The sequence below is a fragment of the Salvelinus sp. IW2-2015 genome, unplaced genomic scaffold (assembly GCF_002910315.2).
Source record: "Salvelinus sp. IW2-2015 unplaced genomic scaffold, ASM291031v2 Un_scaffold3072, whole genome shotgun sequence".
Lineage (NCBI taxonomy): Eukaryota > Metazoa > Chordata > Actinopteri > Salmoniformes > Salmonidae > Salvelinus > Salvelinus sp. IW2-2015.
Window position 1 is genome coordinate 107,433 of NW_019944363.1, and position 21,345 is coordinate 128,777.

General features: G+C 44.9%; 2 protein-coding genes across 2 annotated transcripts in view; both read right to left on the reverse strand.

Annotated features, from left to right (window-relative positions):
* LOC139025692 (KICSTOR complex protein SZT2-like) overlaps positions 1-18,907 on the reverse strand; it is a 99,042-nt gene extending 80,135 nt beyond the window's left edge. Inside the window, exons 1-10 of the mRNA XM_070440857.1 lie at positions 18,751-18,907; positions 11,959-12,009; positions 6,597-6,770; positions 4,982-5,179; positions 4,596-4,801; positions 4,139-4,302; positions 3,781-3,878; positions 3,382-3,514; positions 3,002-3,129; positions 2,110-2,157 (exon numbers count right to left, since the gene is read on the reverse strand). Coding sequence (XP_070296958.1) covers positions 2,110-2,157; positions 3,002-3,129; positions 3,382-3,514; positions 3,781-3,878; positions 4,139-4,302; positions 4,596-4,801; positions 4,982-5,179; positions 6,597-6,770; positions 11,959-12,004 — 1,195 coding nt within the window. The 5' untranslated portion in view covers positions 12,005-12,009; positions 18,751-18,907. The remainder of the gene's footprint in view (positions 1-2,109; positions 2,158-3,001; positions 3,130-3,381; positions 3,515-3,780; positions 3,879-4,138; positions 4,303-4,595; positions 4,802-4,981; positions 5,180-6,596; positions 6,771-11,958; positions 12,010-18,750) is intronic.
* Positions 18,908-19,075: 168 nt separating this feature from the next.
* Positions 19,076-20,212, reverse strand: LOC139025693 (U1 small nuclear ribonucleoprotein 70 kDa-like; the record flags this gene model as incomplete). Its single annotated transcript, XM_070440858.1, has 2 exons — positions 19,076-19,162; positions 20,144-20,212. Coding segments are annotated over 2 exons (156 nt in total), but the record flags the coding sequence as incomplete, so codon positions are not given.
* Positions 20,213-21,345: the final 1,133 nt, after the last annotated feature.

Below are 21,345 nucleotides of genomic sequence, written 5' to 3' on the forward strand. Positions count from 1 at the left end.
TCTGTCTCATCAAACCACAGAAWCTTTTAACTTATGCTCTCAGTCTTTCACGTGCCTTTTTGCAACACCAGTCGTCCTGTCATGTGCCCTTTTCTCTGGAATGGCTTCCGTCTGGCCACTCTCCCATAAAGCCCAGATTGGTGAAGTGCTGTAAAGACMGTTGTCCTTCTGGCAGGTTCTCACAACTCAGCCAAGGAACTCTGTAGTTCTGTCAGTGTGGTCATTGGGTTCTTGGTCACCTCCCTAACCAAGCTCCTTCTTGCCCAGTTTGGTTGGACGGCCAGTTCTAGGCAGTCTGGGGAGTTTCACTGTGCTCTTGGAAACTTTCAACACTAGAAATGGTTTTATACCCTTTCTCAGGTAGATACACTCATCATAATTCTCGGAGATCTACGGACAGTTCCTTGGACTTCATGGTATAGTTTCTGCTCTGACATGCACTGTCAACTGTGGAACCTTCTATAAACAGGTGTGTTTCTTTCTAAATCATGTACAAACAATTGAATTGGCCACAGGTGGACTCCAATCAAATTTTAGTGACATGAAGAATTATCAAAGGCAATTGGATGCACCGGAGCTCAAATTGGAGTGTAATAGAAAAGGGGTGTGAATACTTATGTAATTCACATGTCCATTTAATTTTCAAAACATTTGAAATAAAATCTAAAAAAAACATTTTCACTTTGTCATTATGGGGTATTGTATGTAGATGTGGGTGAGAGAAAACAAACAAAAAAAATTATCAATTTTGAATTCAGGCTGTAACACAACAAAATGTGGAGTAAGTCAAGGGGTACGAATACTTTCTGAAGGCAACAGAGATTCAGTTTTTTCACCATTATTTTTTGGACAAATATTATCAGGCTCAACAGGTAAATAGAATTCCATATGAATTAAGAAATCTGAATGAAACCAAAACAGCCTAGAGATAGTGTTGCTTGGTTGGGCTGGCTGCAGGTAAACTTACCTGTCAACCTACTACGAAGAGGGGGGCAGAGTCAGACTCACCTGTCAACCTACTACGAAGAGGGGGGCAGAGTCAGACTCACCTGTCAACCTACTACGAAGAGGGGGGCAGAGTCAGACTTACCTGTCAACCTACTACGAAGAGGGGGGCAGAGTCAGACAATCACCTGTCAACCTCTACGAAGAGGGGGGCAGAGTCAGACTTACCTGTCAACCTACTACGAGAGGGGGGCAGAGTCAGACTCACCTGTCAACCTACTACGAAGAGGGGGGCAGAGTCAGACTCACCTGTCAACCTACTATGAAGAGGGGGGCAGAGTCAGACTCACCTGTCAACCTACTACGAAGGGGGGAAGAGTCAGACTCACCTGTCAACCTACTATGAAGAGGGGGGCAGAGTCAGACTCACCTGTCAACCTACTATGAAGAGGGGGGCAGAGTCAGACTCACCTGTCAACCTACTACGAAGAGGGGGGCAGAGTCAGACTTACCTGTCAACCTACTATCGAAGAGGGGGGCAGAGTCAGACTTACCTGTCAACCTACTACGAAGAGGGGGGCAGAGTCAGACTCACCTGTCCAACCTACTACGAGGAGGAGGGCAGAGTCAGACTTACCTGTCAACCTACTATGATGAGGAGGAGGGCAGAGTCAAGCCTTACCTGTCAACCTACTATGAGGAGGAGGGCAGTCAACGACCTACCTGTCAACCTACTATGAAGAGGGGGGCAGAGTCAGACTTACCTGTCAACCTACTATGAGGAGGAGGGCAGAGTCAGACTTACCTGTCAACCTACTATGAGGAGGAGGGCAGTCAGACCTACCTGTCAACCTACTATGAGAGGGGGGCAGAGTCAGACTTACCTGTCAACCTACTATGAGGAGGAGGGCAGAGTCAGACTTACCTGTCAACCTACTATGAGGAGGAGGGCAGAGTCAGACTTACATGTGAACTTACTAAGAGGAGGAGGGCAGTCAGACTCACCTGTCAACCTACTATGAGGAGGGCAGAGTCAGACTTACCTGTCAACCTACTATGAGGAGGGCAGAGTCAGACTTACCTGTCAACCTACTATGAGGAGGAGGGCAGAGTCAGACTTACATGTGAACTTACTATGAGGAGGAGAGGCAGAGTCAGACTTACATGTGAACTTACTAAGCACAGGGGTGTTCTCATCATCTGAACTGTCTTCTGTGGGCAAATAGAGATGAGCACAAACAAACAGCATGGCATTGGCAGGATGCAGGCARTGGCAGGATGCAGGCACTGGCAGGATGCAGGCACTGGCAACAGACAGCTCTATAGGAGCTAGCTACACAGAGACACTAAGCTAAAGCTACAGACACAGAGATTGTTTCAAAAGAAATAAATAAAGAAATGTTAGGCAGTTAAAGTTTGAAAAGGGTTGCTTTGATTGTCAGAGTGACAGAGGAGAGAGAGAACCCAAGTACAGAACAGTAGCAGAGAAAGCATGTCATGTCACACTAAGCTTAGAAACAATGCTGCCTGTGTGTATATAATGCACGTCTACACTCATCTACAGTTATTCATTAGCAATAGTTATTAGAACCATGCCATGAAAGGCATGCTGTTTCTGAAGTGGAGAGAAAAGAGTTGCGATGAGACATTGGGAAATTGCTAGAAATGTTCCAGGTTGGGTTAGAATTTAGTATTTGGGTTTGTGCCCAGTTCTGCCCGTTAGCATCATAATAATATCTCTCTATTATGCTGATGTATTATTACTTTCATTAAGTCATTTAGTAAAGTATGTTTGACCACACAATCCAGATATTTAACTACACATTCCAAAAAAAGGTACCTCAGAGGAAAAGGGTACCTCCACATTTTTTTATTTCTCAAAAAGAATAGGAAATGGGGCATCATTTGAGGTGAATAAAATGAGCATCACATACTTATAAAGACCAATGATTATGTTTAACTCCATGAATCAAATAAGCAAACAAAATCATGGGTCAAGCAAACAGTGACTTCTTTCAGAGCACAGAGATAATAGAACTCTGGCTATAGCAGGTACCTTGCTCTGTGCAGCAATGCCACTGGTGGAAGTTCCTTCCAATGAGGATGAAGGTTCTAGAGGTGGCAGGTGGTTGGCTAAGGTGTTGGATCAGAGGCATGGGAACAAAGATGTCTCCTTGGGGACAACTAGGGGACCAAACAAAAACACAAATGATAAAGTCATTATATATAAAAACATATCCTTTCAAAACTGTCTTGAAAGATGAAGTTTGTGAAATGTGTTTGTAAGCTTATGTATGTATATACATGCGTTCCTGATATATACTCTTTCCAAACTAGCTGGAAGCATTTAAAATAATTCACACATATTCAAATGCTTGATTCTTTCCAGTGATTGTGTCTTTCCAGCGATTTACTTGATTCTTTCAAATGACCCACCTCGTCCTCTCGAACACCTTGACTGTGGTGTCACTGGCCAGGGAGGTGACCAGATTGCCAATCTCTGTCAGGATGGGAGGAAGCAGGAACTGGGAGGCAATCTCAGCGGTGCACTGCTGAATGGACGGGCATCCTATTTACACCAGAGACAGAGTGAGAGAAAAGGAGAAGAAACAGAAAATGAGAGTCTCTCACAGAGAAGAGATGGGAGACGATGGCTTCATCCCAAACGGCACCCTATTCCCTTTACAGTGCACTACTTTAGACCAGAGCCCATCAAGCAAAACAGACAATCGGTTTGGGAAGCAGATCATCTTTTATATTACCTCCTGTCCTGTCTCCTTTCCACTCCAGCAGAAATAAGGAGAGGGGTAAGGAGAGGGCAGAGGKGCCACTCACCAACTTTAGCCATGAAGGTGATCCAGGGCTGACAGGTGACCTGATACAGAGGGTGTAGGGTCCCAACGTTCCCCTCCTCTAGCTGGGACACATGTCTCCTGTTGGAACATACACACACACACCCATTAAACAGTGCAATACTGCTGACAAACTCCTCATTTAACAGTGGTGACCAGACTTTGTTTCAAGTGGTATTTTCTGTCTTTCAAATACTTTAGCTGCACTTGYTTGAGCTTGCCTGTCGCAATGAAACCAACAGAATAGTTAAAACTCTGCCCAAATAAAACACTCAAATTATTTAGAGGAAAACAGATCCTCTTTTAACCCAGATCTAAATCCAGCCTGTGTATATGCTAACCTCTGGGCCTGCTCCAGTTCTACAGCCATGGACCTCTCCTGGCTCCACTGCTGCTTCACGTTCTCCGTCTTGTGTCTCCTACGTGTCCGACCCTCCTCCCCCTTCTCCTGAACGATGTCGTCTGTGGTCTTAGGGATCCCCAGCTCAGATGAGTCTGGCTTGCTCTGCAGGGAGGATCAACATTTCGTCATCACTCTTTACTAGTGAATCAAACAGCAACGTGGTTGTTCCTAATCCAAATATGGATATAATGTTGATCTCAGATGGATGTAGCACTGACAGAACCAACTCAGTTGAGACATAGAACTGTTTGATGAAATATTCTGAAATAGTACTATATTCTCTATACAGTACACTACTACCAGAAATAGAAAAGTTGTTTATTAGGGAATAGGGTGCCATTTTGGACACAATTCACTTTTACGACACGTCACACTTTCAATGAAAGAGAACTCACCAGTATTTCCCAGAAGCTTCGGCGGGTGGTCTTGCCAGTGGGTGTGGTAGACTCGGGGGTGCTTGGTCCAGTGTTGGGGCTGGTCCCAGATGGGGGAGGGATCAGAGTGATGGGGGAGGGGCTGTTCTTAACACTCCTAGAGCCACTACAAGACATCAAGCTGTCCTTAAATTCCTTCACTTCCAATGGAGGAGAACTTAAATGACCTAAAGAGAAGATGTGGAGATAGACAAGGGATGAACCTGATAACATTGATTGATTTTAAAACAAATCTGAATTTGATTGATAACATAGTCTACCATTTTAAACAACAATCTGAATTCACTTTCTAAGAGGACCAATAAAGCATTTGCAGTTCAGGTACTGTAATAGTAGTATTTCCTCACCGTTAGTTGTGTCTTCTCTCTGACCTCTCCCAGGTGTGGTAAGGAACGTCTCCAGACACAGCGGATTGGGCAGGACCCTCAGTTCCATGATGACATCACAGAGGGTGTGGCGCAGGGCTCCTCGCAGTTTGTCAGTCAGCTGCAGGGGGGAAACGTTACCTTGCTCCCAAATGTCAAAACGTACCCTCATCTCTGACCCTGTCAGGAAGAACAGATGATCAACTGACTGATGAACATAGCACTGAGCATGTGTAGAACTAGCCTGGTCCCAGATCTGTTTGTGCTGTTTTGCCAACTCCTATGGTCATTGTCATGTGACAATGTCAAGCCAGGACATTGCTTGTCCCAGATCTTTGTTGCATCTTGCCAACTCCTATGGTCATTGAACTAGCCTGGTCCCAATTCTGTTGTTGCTGTCTTGGCAATGAGCACATTGTGACTATGACCATAGGAGTTGGCTATACAGCACAAACAGATCTGGGACCAGGCTAGTGCAGACTGCAGAACACACCTGATTAATGATGACAGTCCTGTAGAGCAAGGCCCAGCAGATTTAAACAGTTCAGGTAGTGGGCCTCTGATTGCTAACCCTACACAAATACATAATGATTCACTAGATTACCACACGAGAGAGGAGGCTACTCTCTGAACTCATTACATTTTCTCAAACAAACTAGGAAGCAGAAATTATATTTGCCAATTAAAGTTGTTAGCTATATGCAAATAATAAATGTTTTAAGGACTGAATTATTTTGTTGAAGTTCTTCTTTTTCAAAAAAAAGTTTCATTTAAATGTATTCAATGTCACATTGACAAAAAACATCCCTGTATCAAAAGAGGGAATTAAAACTCTTTGTAACATTCCACAATGACCATCATTATGCAGACAGATGTAACTGTCCTACTCCGGACTGAGACCATTACTAGGACTTATTGCTGCTTATTGCTTAACAAATCCATATTGTGAAATGGTGCTTTATTAAGAAGTTTGAGTTTGTCAACAATTGATTTAATAAAAAACGCTTAAAGTGTAACTTTTTTGGCAACCTGACAAAATTCACATAGAAGAGTTATAGATCTGTTATTCTCATTGAAAGTCTAAGAATGTGCACTATTTCTATGCTTCCCGAAGTTTAGTTTTTGCGCCTTTTACTTTCGTTTTTGTACACCATCTTCAAACAGCTGATAATACTATATTTTTGGTTATGGAAAATATATTTCACAGCAGTTTAGATGGTACAATGATTCTCTACACTATACTTGCTTGCTTTGTCACATAAACTGAAATTAGGCGAACAATTTGAATTTTAGCAACCAGGAAACGGCGGAGCGATTACTGCGTAGTGCACTTTTAATAGAAGAAATCGACAATGCAGCACATAATAGAAATCCAATTTTATGACACTGTTCAACAAGAAAAATACACAGCAACAACTCCACCAATGGTTTCTCTGGCTACCCTGGCAGAGTCATGTTCATCGGCACTAAACAGAGAGGTATTATCGGAAAGTCTTTTAAGAAACAATACTTRTCCATTTCCGTTGCAAAACATTTTGCTACAATGTGCCCTAATGAACAGGACCCTGATCTCTAGAGAAAACCTACCGGGCTTTACCTGAGCTGAGGTATTTGGAGTCCACCTTAATGACAGTTGTCAGGGTGTCAAACTGTTCTGGCTGTAGGAGGATGCTGGAGGGATCTCCTCTGGGTGGTGTGGTGCAGTTGTGGGCAGGAACCTGCAGGGGGCATCCTTGAGCGTCTACAAACGACAGCGCGATACAGGCAATACCTGAAGGGAACAGGTGAAATGTGGAGGACAGCGTAATATACTTACTACAGGATGAATAAAGACATGAGTCCTCCAACTACAAGGTGGTGCTCTGTTTCATGGTCCTTCGAGACAGATAGTAATTTGTTTTCATTAACAATAACCTTGATTATGTTTTTATCTAAACTCAAAAAAATCAGTTCAAGTGTAATTAAGTGCAGTTTTGAAACGACAATGATTGTGTGCGCCATTATAAAACATAGAAAGATTCTCCATAGATTCTGTCTGATATTGTTCTGCATRAACAGATAAACAGTATAAATCCAAACAGACAAACCATGACCTTCCTACTACAAGTTGATGTTCCATCCCAACACATAAACCCAGACCACCTTGTCTTCTGATTCTCACCAAAGCCATGCTTCAGCCTCACCTCATTAATCCTGCACCATACAGGCAGGCATTCCTCACCCACACAGGACACCGGTGTTAAATAATATTACAGTTGATCTGCCCGGCCCATGTTTGGTTTGATATGGCTATGAGCATGCACCATTAGTGGGGATAGAGGCATGCATGGTATTGTGATGTGCTGGTGTACCTAGAAGCCTGGCGTGCTGAAGACAGACATGCATTACAGAAATCCCCTGGAATAAATCAGCAAAACAGACACACAGCCATCTCTTCTACAACCCCCTGTGCTGGGCTGAGCTTCACACTGCCTGCGTATCTGCCTATTGCAGTCAGCCAGTCAACAAAGCCGCCACATGTCATTCTCAAACCACTAAACCCACTTATCATGTTACTGTTTCTCTCCAGAAGGTTTGGCTACTGGTAATACTATGTGTTTGTGCCTTCTGATGACTGAAAGAGTCCGTCGGAGCGAGGGACTTGATGTGTTTGTCCTTTGTGTTTTGCTTTGGTTACTTTAGCAGGGTCTGACAGGCCGTCGCTTGTGAGTCTCTCTCTCTCTCTCTCACACACACACACACACACACCCCTCAGCAAGAGTCCATTTGGGCTCAGGAGTCTCTCCATCCGTACCGTCGCAGTGGCTTTACTCTGACAGGCTGTCCCCCAAATGGCCCATAGGGCTCTGGTAGAAAGTAGTGCACTACAGTACATTCTGAAAGTTTTCAGACCCCTTGACTTTTTCCACATTTTGTTACGTTACAGCCTTATTCTAAAAAGAGATAAAATACATGTTTTTCCCACATCAATCTACACACAATACCCCACAATGACAAAAGCAAAAAAAAATGTTTGACATTTTTGCAAATGTATTCAAAATAAAAGACATACCTTATTTAAATAAGTATTCAGAGCCTTTTACTATGAGACTCGAAATTGAGTTCAGGTGCATCCTGTTTCCATTGATCATCCTTGAGATGTTTCCACAACTTGATTGGAGTCCACCTGTGGTAAATTCAATTGATTGGACATGATTTGAAAAGGCACACACCAGTCTATAAAAGGGTCCCACAGCTGACAGTGCATGTCAGAGCAAAAACCAAGCCATGAGGTCAAAGGAATTGTGCGTAGAGTTCCGAGACAGGATTGTGTCGAGGCACAGATCTGGGGAAAGGTACCAAAAAATGTCTGCAGCATTGAAGGTCCCCAAGAACACAGTGGCCTCCATCATTCTTAAATGGAAGAAGTTTGGAACCACCAAGACTCTTCCCAGAGCTGGCTGCCCAAACAACCTGAGCAATCGAGGGAGAAGGACATTGGTCAGGGAGGTGACCAAGAACCCAATGGTCACTCTGACCGAGCTCCAAAGTTCCTCTGTGGAGATGGGAGAAACTTCCAGAAGGACAACCAGCAGCACTCCACCAATAAAGCCTTTATGGTAGACTGGCCAGACAGAAGCCACTCCTCAGTAAAAGGCACATGACCGCCTGCTTGGAGTCTGCCAAAAGGAACCTAAAGACTCTCAGACCATGAGAAACAAGATTCTCTGGTCTGATGAAACCAAGATTGAACTCTTTGGCCTGAATGCCAAGTGTCACATCTGGAGGAAACCTGGCACCATCCCTACGGTGAAGCATGATGGTGGCGGCATCATGCTGTGGGGATATTTTTCAGCAGCAGGGACTGGAAGACTAGTCAGGATCGAAGGAAAGATGAGCGGGACAAAGTACAGAGAGATTCTTGATGAAAACCTACTTCAGAGCACTCAGGACCTCAGACTGGGGTGAAGGTTCACCTTCCAACAGGAAAACGACCCTAAGCACACAGCCAAGACAACGCAAGAGTGGTTTCGGGACAAGGCCCTAAATGTCCTTCAGGGGCCCAGCCAGAGCCCGGACTTGAACCCGATCTAATATCTCTGGAGAGACTTGAAAATAGCTGTGCAGCTACACTCCCCATCCAACCTGACAGAGCTTGAGAGGATCTGCAGAGAAGAATCAGAGAAACTCCCCAAATACAGGTGTGCCAAGCTTGTAGTGTCATACCCAAGAAGAATTAAGGCTGTAATCGCTGCCCAAGGTGCGTCAACAAAGTACTGAGTAAAGGGACTAAAAACGTATGTAAATGTGATATTTCAGTTTAGTATGTTTTATACATTTGCTAACATTTCTAAAAACCTGTTTTTAGGTTGTCATTATGGGGTATTGTGTAGATTGATGAGGGGGAAAAAACAATTTATTCCATTTTATTTGTTTTATGTGGAAAAAGTCAAGGGGTTTGAATACTTTCTGAATGTACTGTACAGTTGAAGTCGGAAGTTTACATACACTTAGGTTGGAGTCATTAAAACTCGTTTTTCAACTACTCCACAAATGTATTCTTAACTATAGTTTTGGCAAGTCTGTTAGGACATCTACTTTGTGCATGACACAAGTCATTTTTCCAACAAATGTTCACAGAGATTATTTCACTTATAGTTCCTTGTATCACAATTCCAGTGGGTTAGAAGTTTACATACACAAAAGTAAGTTGACTGTGCCTTTAAACAGCTTGGAAAATTCCAGAAAATGATGTCGTGGCATTAGAAGCTTCTGATAGGCTAATTGACATCATTTGAGTCAATTGGAGGTGTACCTGTGGATGTATTTCAAGGCCTACCTTCAAACTTAGTGCCTCTTTGCTTGACATCAGGGGAAAATGAAAGAAAATCAGCCAAGAACTCAGAAAAATAATTGTAGACCGCCACAAGTCTGGTTGATCCTTGGGAGCAATTTCCAAACGCCTGAAGGTACCACGTTCAAACAATAGTATGCAAGTATAAACACCATGGGACCATGCAGCCGTCATACCGCTCAGGAAGGAGACACATTCTGTCTCCTAGAGATGAACGTACTTTGGTGTGAACAGTGCAAATCAATCCCAGAACAACAGCAAAGGATCTTGTGAAGATGCTGGAGGAAACAGGTACAAAAGTATCTATATCCACAGTAAAACGAGTCCTATATCGACATAACCTGAAAGGCCGCTCAGCAAGGAAGAAGCCACTGCTCCAAAACCTCCATTAAAAAAGCCAGACTACAGTTTGCAACTGCACTTGGGGACAAAGATCATACTTTTTGGAGAAATGTCCTCTGGTCTGATGAAACAAAAAAATAAAATTGTGGCCATAATGACCATCGTTATGTTTGGAGGAAAAAGGGGGATCCTTGCAAGCCAAAGAACACCATCCCAACCGTGAAGCACGGGGGTGGCAGCATCATGTTGTGGGGGTGCTTTTCTGCAGGAGGGACTGGTGCACTTCACAAAATAGATGGCATCATGAGGGAGGAAATTATGTGGATATATTGAAGCAACATCAGTCAGGAAGTTAAAGCTTGGTCTCAAATGGGTCTTCCAAATGGACAATGACTCCAAGCATACTTCCAAAGTTGTGGCAAAATGGCTTAAGGACAACAAAGTCAAGGTATTGGAGTGGCCATCACAAAGCCCTGACCTCAATCCTATTTAAAATCTGTGGGCAGAACTGAACAGTGTGTGCGAGCAAGGAGGTCTACAAATCTGACTCGGTTACACCAGCTCTGTCTTTAGGAATGGGCCAAAATTCACCCAACTTATTGTGGGAAGCTTGTTGAAGGCTACCCGAAACATTTGACCCAAGCTAAACAATTTAAAGGTAATGCAACCAAACAATAATTGAGTGTATGTAAACTGCTGACCTACTGGGACTGTGATGAAAGAAATAAAAGCTGAAATAAATCTCTCTCTACAATTATTCTGATATTTCACATTCTTAAAATAAAGTGGTGATCTAACGGACCTAAGACAGGGAATTTTCACCACAATTAAATGTCAGGAATTGTGAAAAACTGAGTTTAAATGTATTTGGCGAAGGTGTATGTAAACTTCCGACTTCAACTGTATATAGGGTTCCATTTGGAATGCAGCCTCTGACAAGGTGTCCAGTTTCCGTGACGGCTGCCCACAAGGGGTACTTGATTAGACTCATAAGACCATAGGCCTACTGGTAAAATCCATGAGGYGGTACTTTTCAGAACGAATAGAACTCCACAGTTCGAAAGATACCCATATTTCCTAAAGAAAGGTTAATATAAGACTAGACCATTCTTAACTCTGCTCAACAGAATTATTCCACTATGCATGAGTACATTGCAGTAACTCTGTGTTTAGTTAACCTATATCTCTCATGGGACAAGTCTCATCAGCCGTAAATATCACTGCCTAATCAGGAAACCACTAAATTAACTGGATGCTATTAAAACGAATGCACACATTATTTTGCTTGATTATTTTCCAATCCATTTCTTATAGAGCAGCATCTCTTGATAGGCTAGAGAAGCCATTATAACCGAGACCAAAGACAGTTAAACACACACATTGAAGCTTTAATGCAGCAACATACTACTACTGAACTACATGAAAGAAAGACCATGCAACACAGCCTGAGCCCACCTACAGTGTCCAGCTGAAGTGTGTGTGTGTGTGGGGGGAGACACACACGTCACTCTGCATGCCACTTAAAAAGTAATGCAAGGAGCATAGGGTTACTGGAAATAACATTCCGGTCCACATTAAAGACTACTGCTGTTGAAGTACAGCCAATTTACCTGCAAAGAGACAATCTACCTAAAGAGTAAAGCACTGCCAAATGAAGCAATAGGTACAGTAAGATGATGCAAGAGCAAGAAGCACACCCAGCCAGCCAGGCCAGTAGATGGCGCTATTGTGCACAGGACAGGCTGCAGAGTGGGAGCAAAGGTAGCTAAATGACACCTGATACCTTGGAACTGAGAGGGTGGGAAGAGGTGCTGAATGAGGTCCGACATGGTACCTGAGTCAACAGACAGACAGGCAGAGACAAACAGACAGACATACCCTTAATACATTACCTTCTGCTATCAGATACAGTTCCTTCAGAAAGTATTCATACCCCTTGACTTATTTCACATTTGGATTAAATAGATTACATTTTCTAACCCCATAATGACAAAGAAAAAACATGTTTTTAAAAGAAAAAATCAGAAATATCTCATTTACATAAGTATTCACACCCCTGAGTCAATACTTTGTAGAAGTGCCTAAGGCAGCATATTACAGCTGTGAGTCTTTCTGGGTAAGTCTCTAAGAGCACGATTATGACCTGAGTGAAGCGTGCATAAATGGAATGTAATTCCCTTTTTATACACTTCTCTCTATACATATTCTGACGAACTTAAGCATGAGAATAGCGTGCTATTCACTTGCTATTCGTTTTGGGTGGAGATTGAATAAATTAAGGTATGGCAGAGGTGTGTCTACAGATATGATGTATTCTGACCTTGACTTAATTCAATCATAAGTCAACCACCTTTACGCGCAAGGAAACCATGAATGAGATCTAGTGACCCTACCGGCTCCAAGAGGAAAAAGCATCTACTTAATTTTTTCCGATATAAATAACACCATTKTCCATGCACTGTCATTTACAACTTGATAAGAGCTAGGTAAATTAGTAATCCGTTTGGATYAGGGAATTGCAAATATATTACACTTGTTTTAGAAATATGTCACCTTATCATTGCTGGAGACAAAGGTGAAACCAGCCATATGGCAGCAAACTGATTCACATCAACTTTCCCACAGTAAAGTTCATGAAATGCTGTGCCATTACGCAGAATTTAAATTGTATAGCTTTTTAACTTGCAGGGATGGGCACTCTCGAATGTCTTAATTATAGGCTACCCAGACTTACTCTCTCCTGTCACTATCATGGTCAATATTATCCAATATCAGCATTGACTGTCAGTAGGCCTAATAGCAACACATTATTCAACTGACAATTTACTGTTAGCTCCCTTCAGTTGGTATAACCTACATTATCATTCCATTTAATTCCATTGTTTAGTTTACCTTAATTTGCTTCATCTGTAAACGCCGTCACAGCCATGTGGTTGATGCTGAGGAACATTGACAGTTGATAATATAAAAATAACCTGTAGACTAATTAAATCGTTACGGAGCGGAGCACAGACCAAGCAATAACAGTTTGAACACGACACATGATGAAATACTTGGCTGTTTCGTCACACAGTTACATGGTTAGTGCAGGCAATAGATGAGGGTATAGCCTACTATTGTACACTATTCTCCCTATTATAATTATATATGTACACTAATCTTACAACATTACCATGGGTTGAAGAACTGAATGTGGCAATTTTCAGAATGAATCAATCCACCGTTTTCTTTCTTCCATGCGTAAAGGCTCTCAAACCTGTTTATGATTCAAAAATATTTTTCTAACACTAAATAATCTTCAAGATCATAGTATTTTTTACATCTACCAATTGGTTCTGAAAGGGACACGAAAATGCATATATTTAGATGGGTTTCTTTAATTGATGCCTAATATTCTGAACCGGTTCTCGAGATAGAATTTTGTCAACTGACTCAATAAAWTATAACTAAAAAGGTACACCGTATTTATTAAACGGTTGGCTTAAGATAAATGTACTGAAAACCCTTTTGAATGAAAACTCCACGAAAAAAAATCTGTTGGCCAGCAAGTGGGAAGGTTTTTTCAGTGGTTGAATTACATTTGTTCACCGTGCGCAAGGGAACCACGCCGGCAAAGCCCGTTACACACCTTCATACGGTAAGTCTGAATACCATCTACTGATAAATGCATAGGAAAGGCGTGCGTAAGAAAGGCGTAATTTCCTGAATCMGAATCGGGGCCTAAGAGCTTTCCACACCTGGATTGTGCAACTTTTGCACATTATCTTTTAAAAATTCTTCAAGCTCTGAAATTGGTTGTTGATCATTTTCACTGCCTTCTTGGTAAGCAACTCCAGTGTAGGTTATTGTCCTGCCGAAAGGAGAACAAATCTCCAAGTGTCTGGTGGAAAGCATACTGAACCAGGTTTTCCTCTAGGATAGTTTTTTTATTTTTTATTTAACCAGGTAGTCTAGTTGAGAACAAGTTCTCATTTACAACTGCGACCTGGTCAAGACTAAAACAAAGCAGTTCGACACATACAACAACACAGAGTTACACATGGAATAAACAAACATACAGTCAATAATACAGTAGAAAAAAAAATCAAAGGAAGTAAGGCAATAAATAGGCCATGGTGGCGAAGTAATTACAATATACCAATTAAACACTGGAATGATTGATGTGCAGACGATGAACGTGCAAGTAGAGATACTGGAGTGCAAAGGAGTAAGATAAATAATTAAATACAGTATGGGGATGAGGTAGTTGGATGGGTTATATTACAGATGAGCTATGTACGGGTGCAGCGATCTGTGAGCTGCTCTGACAGCTGGTGCTTAAAGCTACCGAGGGAGAAATGAGTCTTCAGCGATTTTTGCAGTTTGTTCCAGTCATTGGCAGCAGAGAACTGGAASGAAAGGCGGCCAAAGGAAGAATTGMCTTTGGGGGTGACCAGAGAGATATACCTGCTGGAGCGCGTGCTACAGGTGGGTGCTGCTATGGTGACCAGTGAGCTGAGATAAGGCGGGGCTTTACCTAGCAGAGACTTGTAGATGACCTGGAGCCAGTGGGTTTGGCGATGAGTATGAAGCGAGAGCCAGCCAACGAGAGCGTACAAGTCGCAATGGTGGGTAGTATATGAGGCTTTGTTGACAAAACGCATGGCACTGTGATAGACTGCATCCAATTTGTTGAGTAGAGTGTTGGAGGCTATTTTGTAAATGACATCACCGAAGTCGAGGATCGGTAGGATAGTCAGTTTTACGAGGGTATGTTTGGCAGCATGAGTGAAGGAMMCTTTGTTGCGYAATAGGAAGCCYATTCTAGATTTAATTTTGGATTGGAGATGCATAATGTGAGTCTGGAAGGAGAGTTTACAGTCTAACCAGACACCTAGGTATTTCTATTTGTCCACATATTCTAAGTCAGAACCGTCCAGACRAGTGATGCTGGACGGGCGGGCAGCGATCGGTTTGAAGAGCATGCATTTAGTTTTWCTTGCATTTAAGAGCAGTTGGCGGCAATGGAAGGAGAGTTGTATGGCATTGAAGCTCGTCTGGAGGGTTGTTAACAGTGTCCAAAGAAGGGCCAGAAGTATACAGAATGGTGTCGTCTGCGTAGAGGTGGATCAGAGAATCACCAGCAGCAAGAGCGACATCATTGATGTATACAGAGAAGAGAGTCGGCCCGAGAATTTAACCCTGTGGCACCCCTATAGAGACTGCCAGAGGTCCAGACAACAGGCCCTCCGATTTGACACACAACTCTATCAGAGAAGAAGTTGGTGAACCAGGCGAGGCAGTAATTTGAGAAACCAAGGCTGTTTAGTTTGCCAATAAGAATGTGGTGATTGACAGAGTCAAAAGCCTTGGCCAGGTCGATGAATACGGCTACACAGTAATGTCTCTTATCGATGGCGGTTATGATATCGTTTAGGATCTTGAGCGTGGCTGACGTGCACCCATGACTAGCTCTGAAACCAGATTGCATAGCGGAGAAGGTACGGTGGGATTCGAAATGGTGTAATCTGTTTAACTTGGCTTTTGAAGACCTTGGAAAGGCAGGTTAGGATAGATATACAGTTGAAGTTGGAAGTTTACATACACCTTAGCCAAATACATTTAAACTCAGTTTTTACAATTCCCGACATTTAATCCTCGTAAAAATCCCATATCTTAGGTCAGTTAGGATCACCACTTTCTTTGAAGAATGTGAAATGTCAGAATAATAGTAAAGAGAATGATTTTTTAGCTTTTATTTCTTTCATCACATTCCCAGTGGGTCAGAAYTTTACATACACTCAATTAGTATTTGGTAGCATTGCCTGAAAATTGTTTCACTTGGGTCAAACGTTTCAGGTAGCCTTCCACAAGCTTCCCACAATAAGTTGGGTGAATTTTGGCCCATTCCTCCTGACAGAGCTGGTGTAACGGAGTCAGGTTTGTAGGCCTCGTTGCTCGCACACGCTTTTTCAGTTCTGCCCACAAATTTTCAATGGATTGATGTCAAGGCTTCGCGATGGCCACTCCAATACCTTGACTGCTGTCCTTAAGCCATTTTGCCACAACTTTGGAAGTATGCTTGGGGTCATTGTCCATTTGGAAGACCCATTTGCGACCAAGCTTTAACTTCCTGACTGATGTCTTGAGATATTGCTTCAATATATCCACATAATTTTCCTTCCTAATGATGCCATCTATTTTGTGAAGGGCACCAGTCCCTCCTGCAGCAAAGCACCCCCACAACACCCCCCCGTGCTTCACGGTTGGGATGGTGTTCTTCGGCTTGCAAACGTACCCCTTTTTCCTCCAAACATAACGATGGTCAATATGGCCAAACAGTTCTATTTCTGTTTCATCAGACCAGAGGACATTTCTCCAAAAAGTACCATCTTTGTCCCCATGTGCAGTTGCAAACAGTAGTCTGGCTTTTTTAATGGAGGTTATGGAGCAGTGGCTTCTTCCTTGCTGAGCGGCCTTTCAGGTTATAGATTTTTACCTTGTCAGCTCGGGGATTCGATCCTGCAACCTTCCGGTTACTAGTCCAATGCTCTAACCACTAGGCTACCTGCCGCCCCTACATGTTAAGCACATTTTACTCCTGAACTTATTTAGGTTTGCCATAAAAAAGTGGTTGAATACTTATTGACACAAGACATTTCAGCTTTAATTTTTTTATTAATTAGTATCCATTTCTAAAAACATAATTACACTTTGACATTATGGGGTATTGTGTATAGGCCTGTGATAAAATCCCTTTAATGCAACAAAATGTGGAAAAAGTTGAGGGGTGTGAATACTTTCTGAAGGCACTGTATGCTATGAGAGGTGTTTCTTATCAGCTCCTTCTGAATGCCAGATGGTGCATCAGCTGCTAATGAAATGTATGGTAATTTGCAAACTGTGTACTAAGTATTTTAAACTGAAGAAACTGCTGTGGAGTGAGGGGAGTCAGTGGAACAGCATCATAACATCATCTCTAATTAGGGTCGCAAAGGGTTCCACTAACTTTCCCAAAATTCACAGGTTTTCCACAAATACTGCAAAGAGGATATCAGATTCCCAGTTTTMTTTTTACAACCCTAGCTCTAATTGATCTACAATTTAACCCAAATGTCCAGAAGACCCTCTGCTGGGCCTCCACTACCGTAGCTCTGGTCCAGGGTGTTAGTGAGGCTTGAAGAAAGGCTCAGCGTTAACGAGCCAACACTTATGCCCTGGCACTCCAGAGCTAGCCTGGCACTCCAACTCCTTAACTCCCTTTATCCACGGACATTGCTACTATTTTAGCACATACAGTATGAGTTATAATATGCATTATTTGTCACAGGGCCTTTGTGCACAGCTATTAGTAAGAGGAAAATGTCTCTTTCTGCATTCTGCAATAAAACTCTGTCTATTAGCTCTCTGAGATGGAATCACTGAAGCAGTCCTTGGTATTCAAGCACAGTAGACATGTGTATTTTAGGCTCTGAGTTTGACAAGATTAATGTGGCAAACAGTTTCTTAATTAGCTGGCAATGGAATACAACAGTGCAAGACTTACCACCTTCCAGCTCTGCCAAAAAACTTCTCTAACTGTCTGAGTAGCAGTCTGCACCTGACATAATTATGTCACGCTGGGCAGGGATCAAGTAATTCAAATAACTTAAGCACCTTGTTGTGCAAGTCTTCAAATTAATGAGATGAAATCAGAGCTTCCCTTCACAGCAATTAAAAAGAAGTTAGACTGTATGGGAAATGAATGCAAGGCCTGGGTTGTGTACATCCCAAATGGCACCCTATTCCAATTATAGTGCACTAGTTTTGATGGGCTCTGGTCAAAAGTAGTGCACTTTATAGGAAATATGTTGCCATTTGGGACACATTATGGAGAGAAAAAAGCCTCGAACAAACATCAGCCTTGGTACTTTGATTCTGAGACTACAGAAAGAGGTCAGATTAAGTGAGATATCAGCAGCTATTAAATTCCACTGGTTTAAAACATGATTTATAACAACAGGAATGCTATGGGGATAATATAAGTCAAAAACAATTCATTACAATGTAGCCGTCAACACACTATATAATGAACAGGACAACTGTCTTACTATAGGCTAATCACAACCGGAGTACTGTCTTACTATAGGCTAATCATAACTGACAGGTGGCCATATTGCACACTCACCCACCCACCACCACACACGACAATAGTATGTGCCTGTCAACAGATAAATAATACCTGAACCTCAAACAGAGTAATGCAAAACAACAGGCGATCATTCAAATTCAGAAAAGTTACCACCACACATCGCATACGGAAGCTGGAGAGTGACAGTCCAGTCACTTGGAGAATGAGTGTAGCACTAACCAGTAGCATCGTAGCAGAACAGGAGAAATCAGATTAGTGTTTATTAGCTATGCAAGGCAAGGCAGTGCTGTGATCATTTGCTGTGCATTTTTTTATGTGGTGGGAGGTATAAATATGGAAAGAGGCTGTCAGCACAACCCGTGATATCACGCCCTCTAAGTCAGCAGCTTAAAAAAACAGGTGCACACACGAGTACGCACGCACGCACACACACACTGAAAACATGGAGAGTGAGAACGTCATTACCTTTCCCTCCGGTCCCCTGGCCCCCAGGCTTATTGTAGAGGTAGATATGAGAGTCAGGAAGCTCTCTGCTCTGATAAAAGTAGTGCTTAGAGAGAGACAGAGACACACAGAAAGAGAGAGACCGAGAGAGAGAGAGACAGACAGACACACACCATGAGAGAGCTTTTTTTTTTTTAGTTTGATCTCGCTCGGCTCGCTCTTCTCTGGCTCGCTCGCTGCTCTCTCGCTCGCTCGCGCTCTCTGTCTCGCTCGCGTCTCTGTCTCTCTGTCTCGCTCGCTCTCTCTGTCTCGTCGCTCTCTCTGTCTCGCTCTCTCCTGGCTCGTCTCGCTCGCTCTCTCTGGCTCGCTCGCTCTCTCTGTCTCGCTCGCTCTCTCTGTCGCTCGCTCTCTCTGTCTCGCTCCGCTCTCTCTGTCTCGCTCGCTCTCTCTGTCTCGCTCGTCTCCTCTCTGTCTCGCTCGGCTCTCTCTGTCTGCCGCTCTCTCTGTCTCGCTCCTTCTCTGCTGCTCACTCGCTCTCTCTGGCGCTCGCTCTCTCTGGCTCGCTGCGCTTCTCTTCTCGGCTCTGTCTCGGCTCTTCTCTGGCTCGCCTCGCTCTCTCTGCTCGCTCGCTCTCTCTGGCTCGCTTCGCTCGCGTCTCTCTCTGGCTCGCTCGCTCGCTCTGTCTCGCTCGCTCGCTTCTCTGTCTCGCTCTCTCTCTGTCTCCTCTCTCTCTGTCCCTGCTCTCTCTGTTTCGCTCTCTCTGCTCGCTCGCTCGCTGCTCTCTGGCTCGCTCCTCGCTCTCTTCTCTGGCTCGCTCGCTCTCTCTGTCTCGCTCGCTCGGCTCTCTCTGGCTCGCTCGCTCGCTCTCTCTGGTCTCGCTCGCTCTCTCTGTCTCGCTGCTCTCTCTCGTCTCGCCTCGCTTCTCTGGCTCGCTCGCTCTCTCTGCTCGCGTCGCTCTCTCTGTCTCGCTCTCGCTCGCTCTCTCTGCTTCGCTCTCTCTCTGGCTCGCTCGCTCGCTCTCTCTGCTCGCTCGCTCGCTCTCTCTGGCTCGCTCGCTCGCTCTCTCTGGCTCGCTCGCTCGCTCTTCTGCTCGCTCGCTCGCTTCTCTGTCTCAGCTCACTCGCTCTCTCTGTTCTCGCTCGCCTCTCTGTCTCGCTCGCTCTCTCGTCTCGCTCGCTCTCTCTGTCTCGCTCGCTCTCTCTGTCTCGCTCGCTTCTCTCTGGCTCGCTCGCTCTCTCTGTCTCGCTCGTCTCGGCTCTCTCTGTCTCGCTCTCTCTCTGTCTCGCTCTCTCTCTGTCTCGCTCTCTCTCGTGGTTCTCGCTCTCTCTGTCTCGCTCTCTCTGTCTCGCTCTCTCTGTCTCGCTCTCTCTGGCTCGCTCGCTCGCTCTCTCGCTCGCTCGCTCGCTCCTCTGTCTCTGGCGCCTCGCTCTCTCGTCTCGCTCGCTCGTCTCTCTCTGTCTCGCTCGCTCGCTCTCTCTGTTTCGCTCGCTCGCTCTCTCTCTGGCTCGCTCGCTCTCTCTCGCTCGCTCGCTCTCTCTGGCTCGCTCGCTCTCTGTCGCTCGCTCTCTCTGCTCTCGCTCTCTCTGTCTCGCTCTCTCTGCTCGCTCTCTCTGTCTCGCTCTCCTGGCTCGCTCTCTCTGGCTCGCTCGCTCGCTCTCTCTGGCTCGCTCGCTCGCTCTCTCTGGCTCAGCTCGCTCGCCTCTCTGTCTCGCTCGTCGCTCTCTCTGTCTCGCTCGCTCGCTTCTCTCGTCTGTCTCGCTCGCGCTCCTGTCTCGGCTCGCGCTCTCGTCTCGCCTGCGCTCTCTGTCTCGCTCGCGCTCTCTGTCTCGCTCGCGCTCTCTGTCTCGCGCGCTCTCTGTCTCGTCGCGCTCTCTGTCCTCGCTCGCGCTCTCTGTCTCGCTCGCGCGCTCTGTCTCGCTCGCGCTCTGCTGTCTCGCTCGTCGCTCGCTGTCTCGCTCGCGCTCTCTGTCTCGCTCGCGCTCTCCTGTCTCGCTCGCTCGCGCTCTGTCTCGTCGTCGCGCTCTGTCTCGCTCGCTCGCGCTCTGTCTCGCTCGGCTCGCGCTCTGTCTCGCTCGCTCGCGCTCTCTGTCTCGCTCGCTCAGCGCTCTCTGTCTCGCTCGCTCTCTCTGGCTCGCTCGCTCTCTCTGGCTCGCTCGCTCTCTCTGGTCTCGCTCGCTTCTCTCTGTCTCGCTCGCTCTCTCTGTCTGTCGCTCCGCTGCTCTCTTCTCGTCGCTCGCTCTCTCTGTCTCGCTCGCTCTCTCTGTCTCGCTCGCTCTCTCTGCTCTCGCTCGCTCCTCTCTCTGGCTCGCTCGCTCTCTCGCTCGCTCTGCTCTCTCTGGCTCGTTCCTCGCCTCTGGCTCGCTCCTCTCTCTGTCTCTCTGCTCGCTCCCTTCTCTGTCTCGTCGCTCGCTCTCTCTGTCTCGCTCGCTCTCTCTGTCTCGCTCGCTCGCTCTCTCTGTCTCGCTCGCTCTCTCTGTCTCGCTTCGCTCGCCTCTCTGTCTCGCTCGCTCGCTCTGTCTCGCTCGCTCGCTCGCTCTGTCGCGCTCGCTCTCTCTGTCTCGCTCTCTCTCTGTCTTGCTCGCTCTCCCTGTCTCTGTCTCTCTCTGTCTGGCTTGT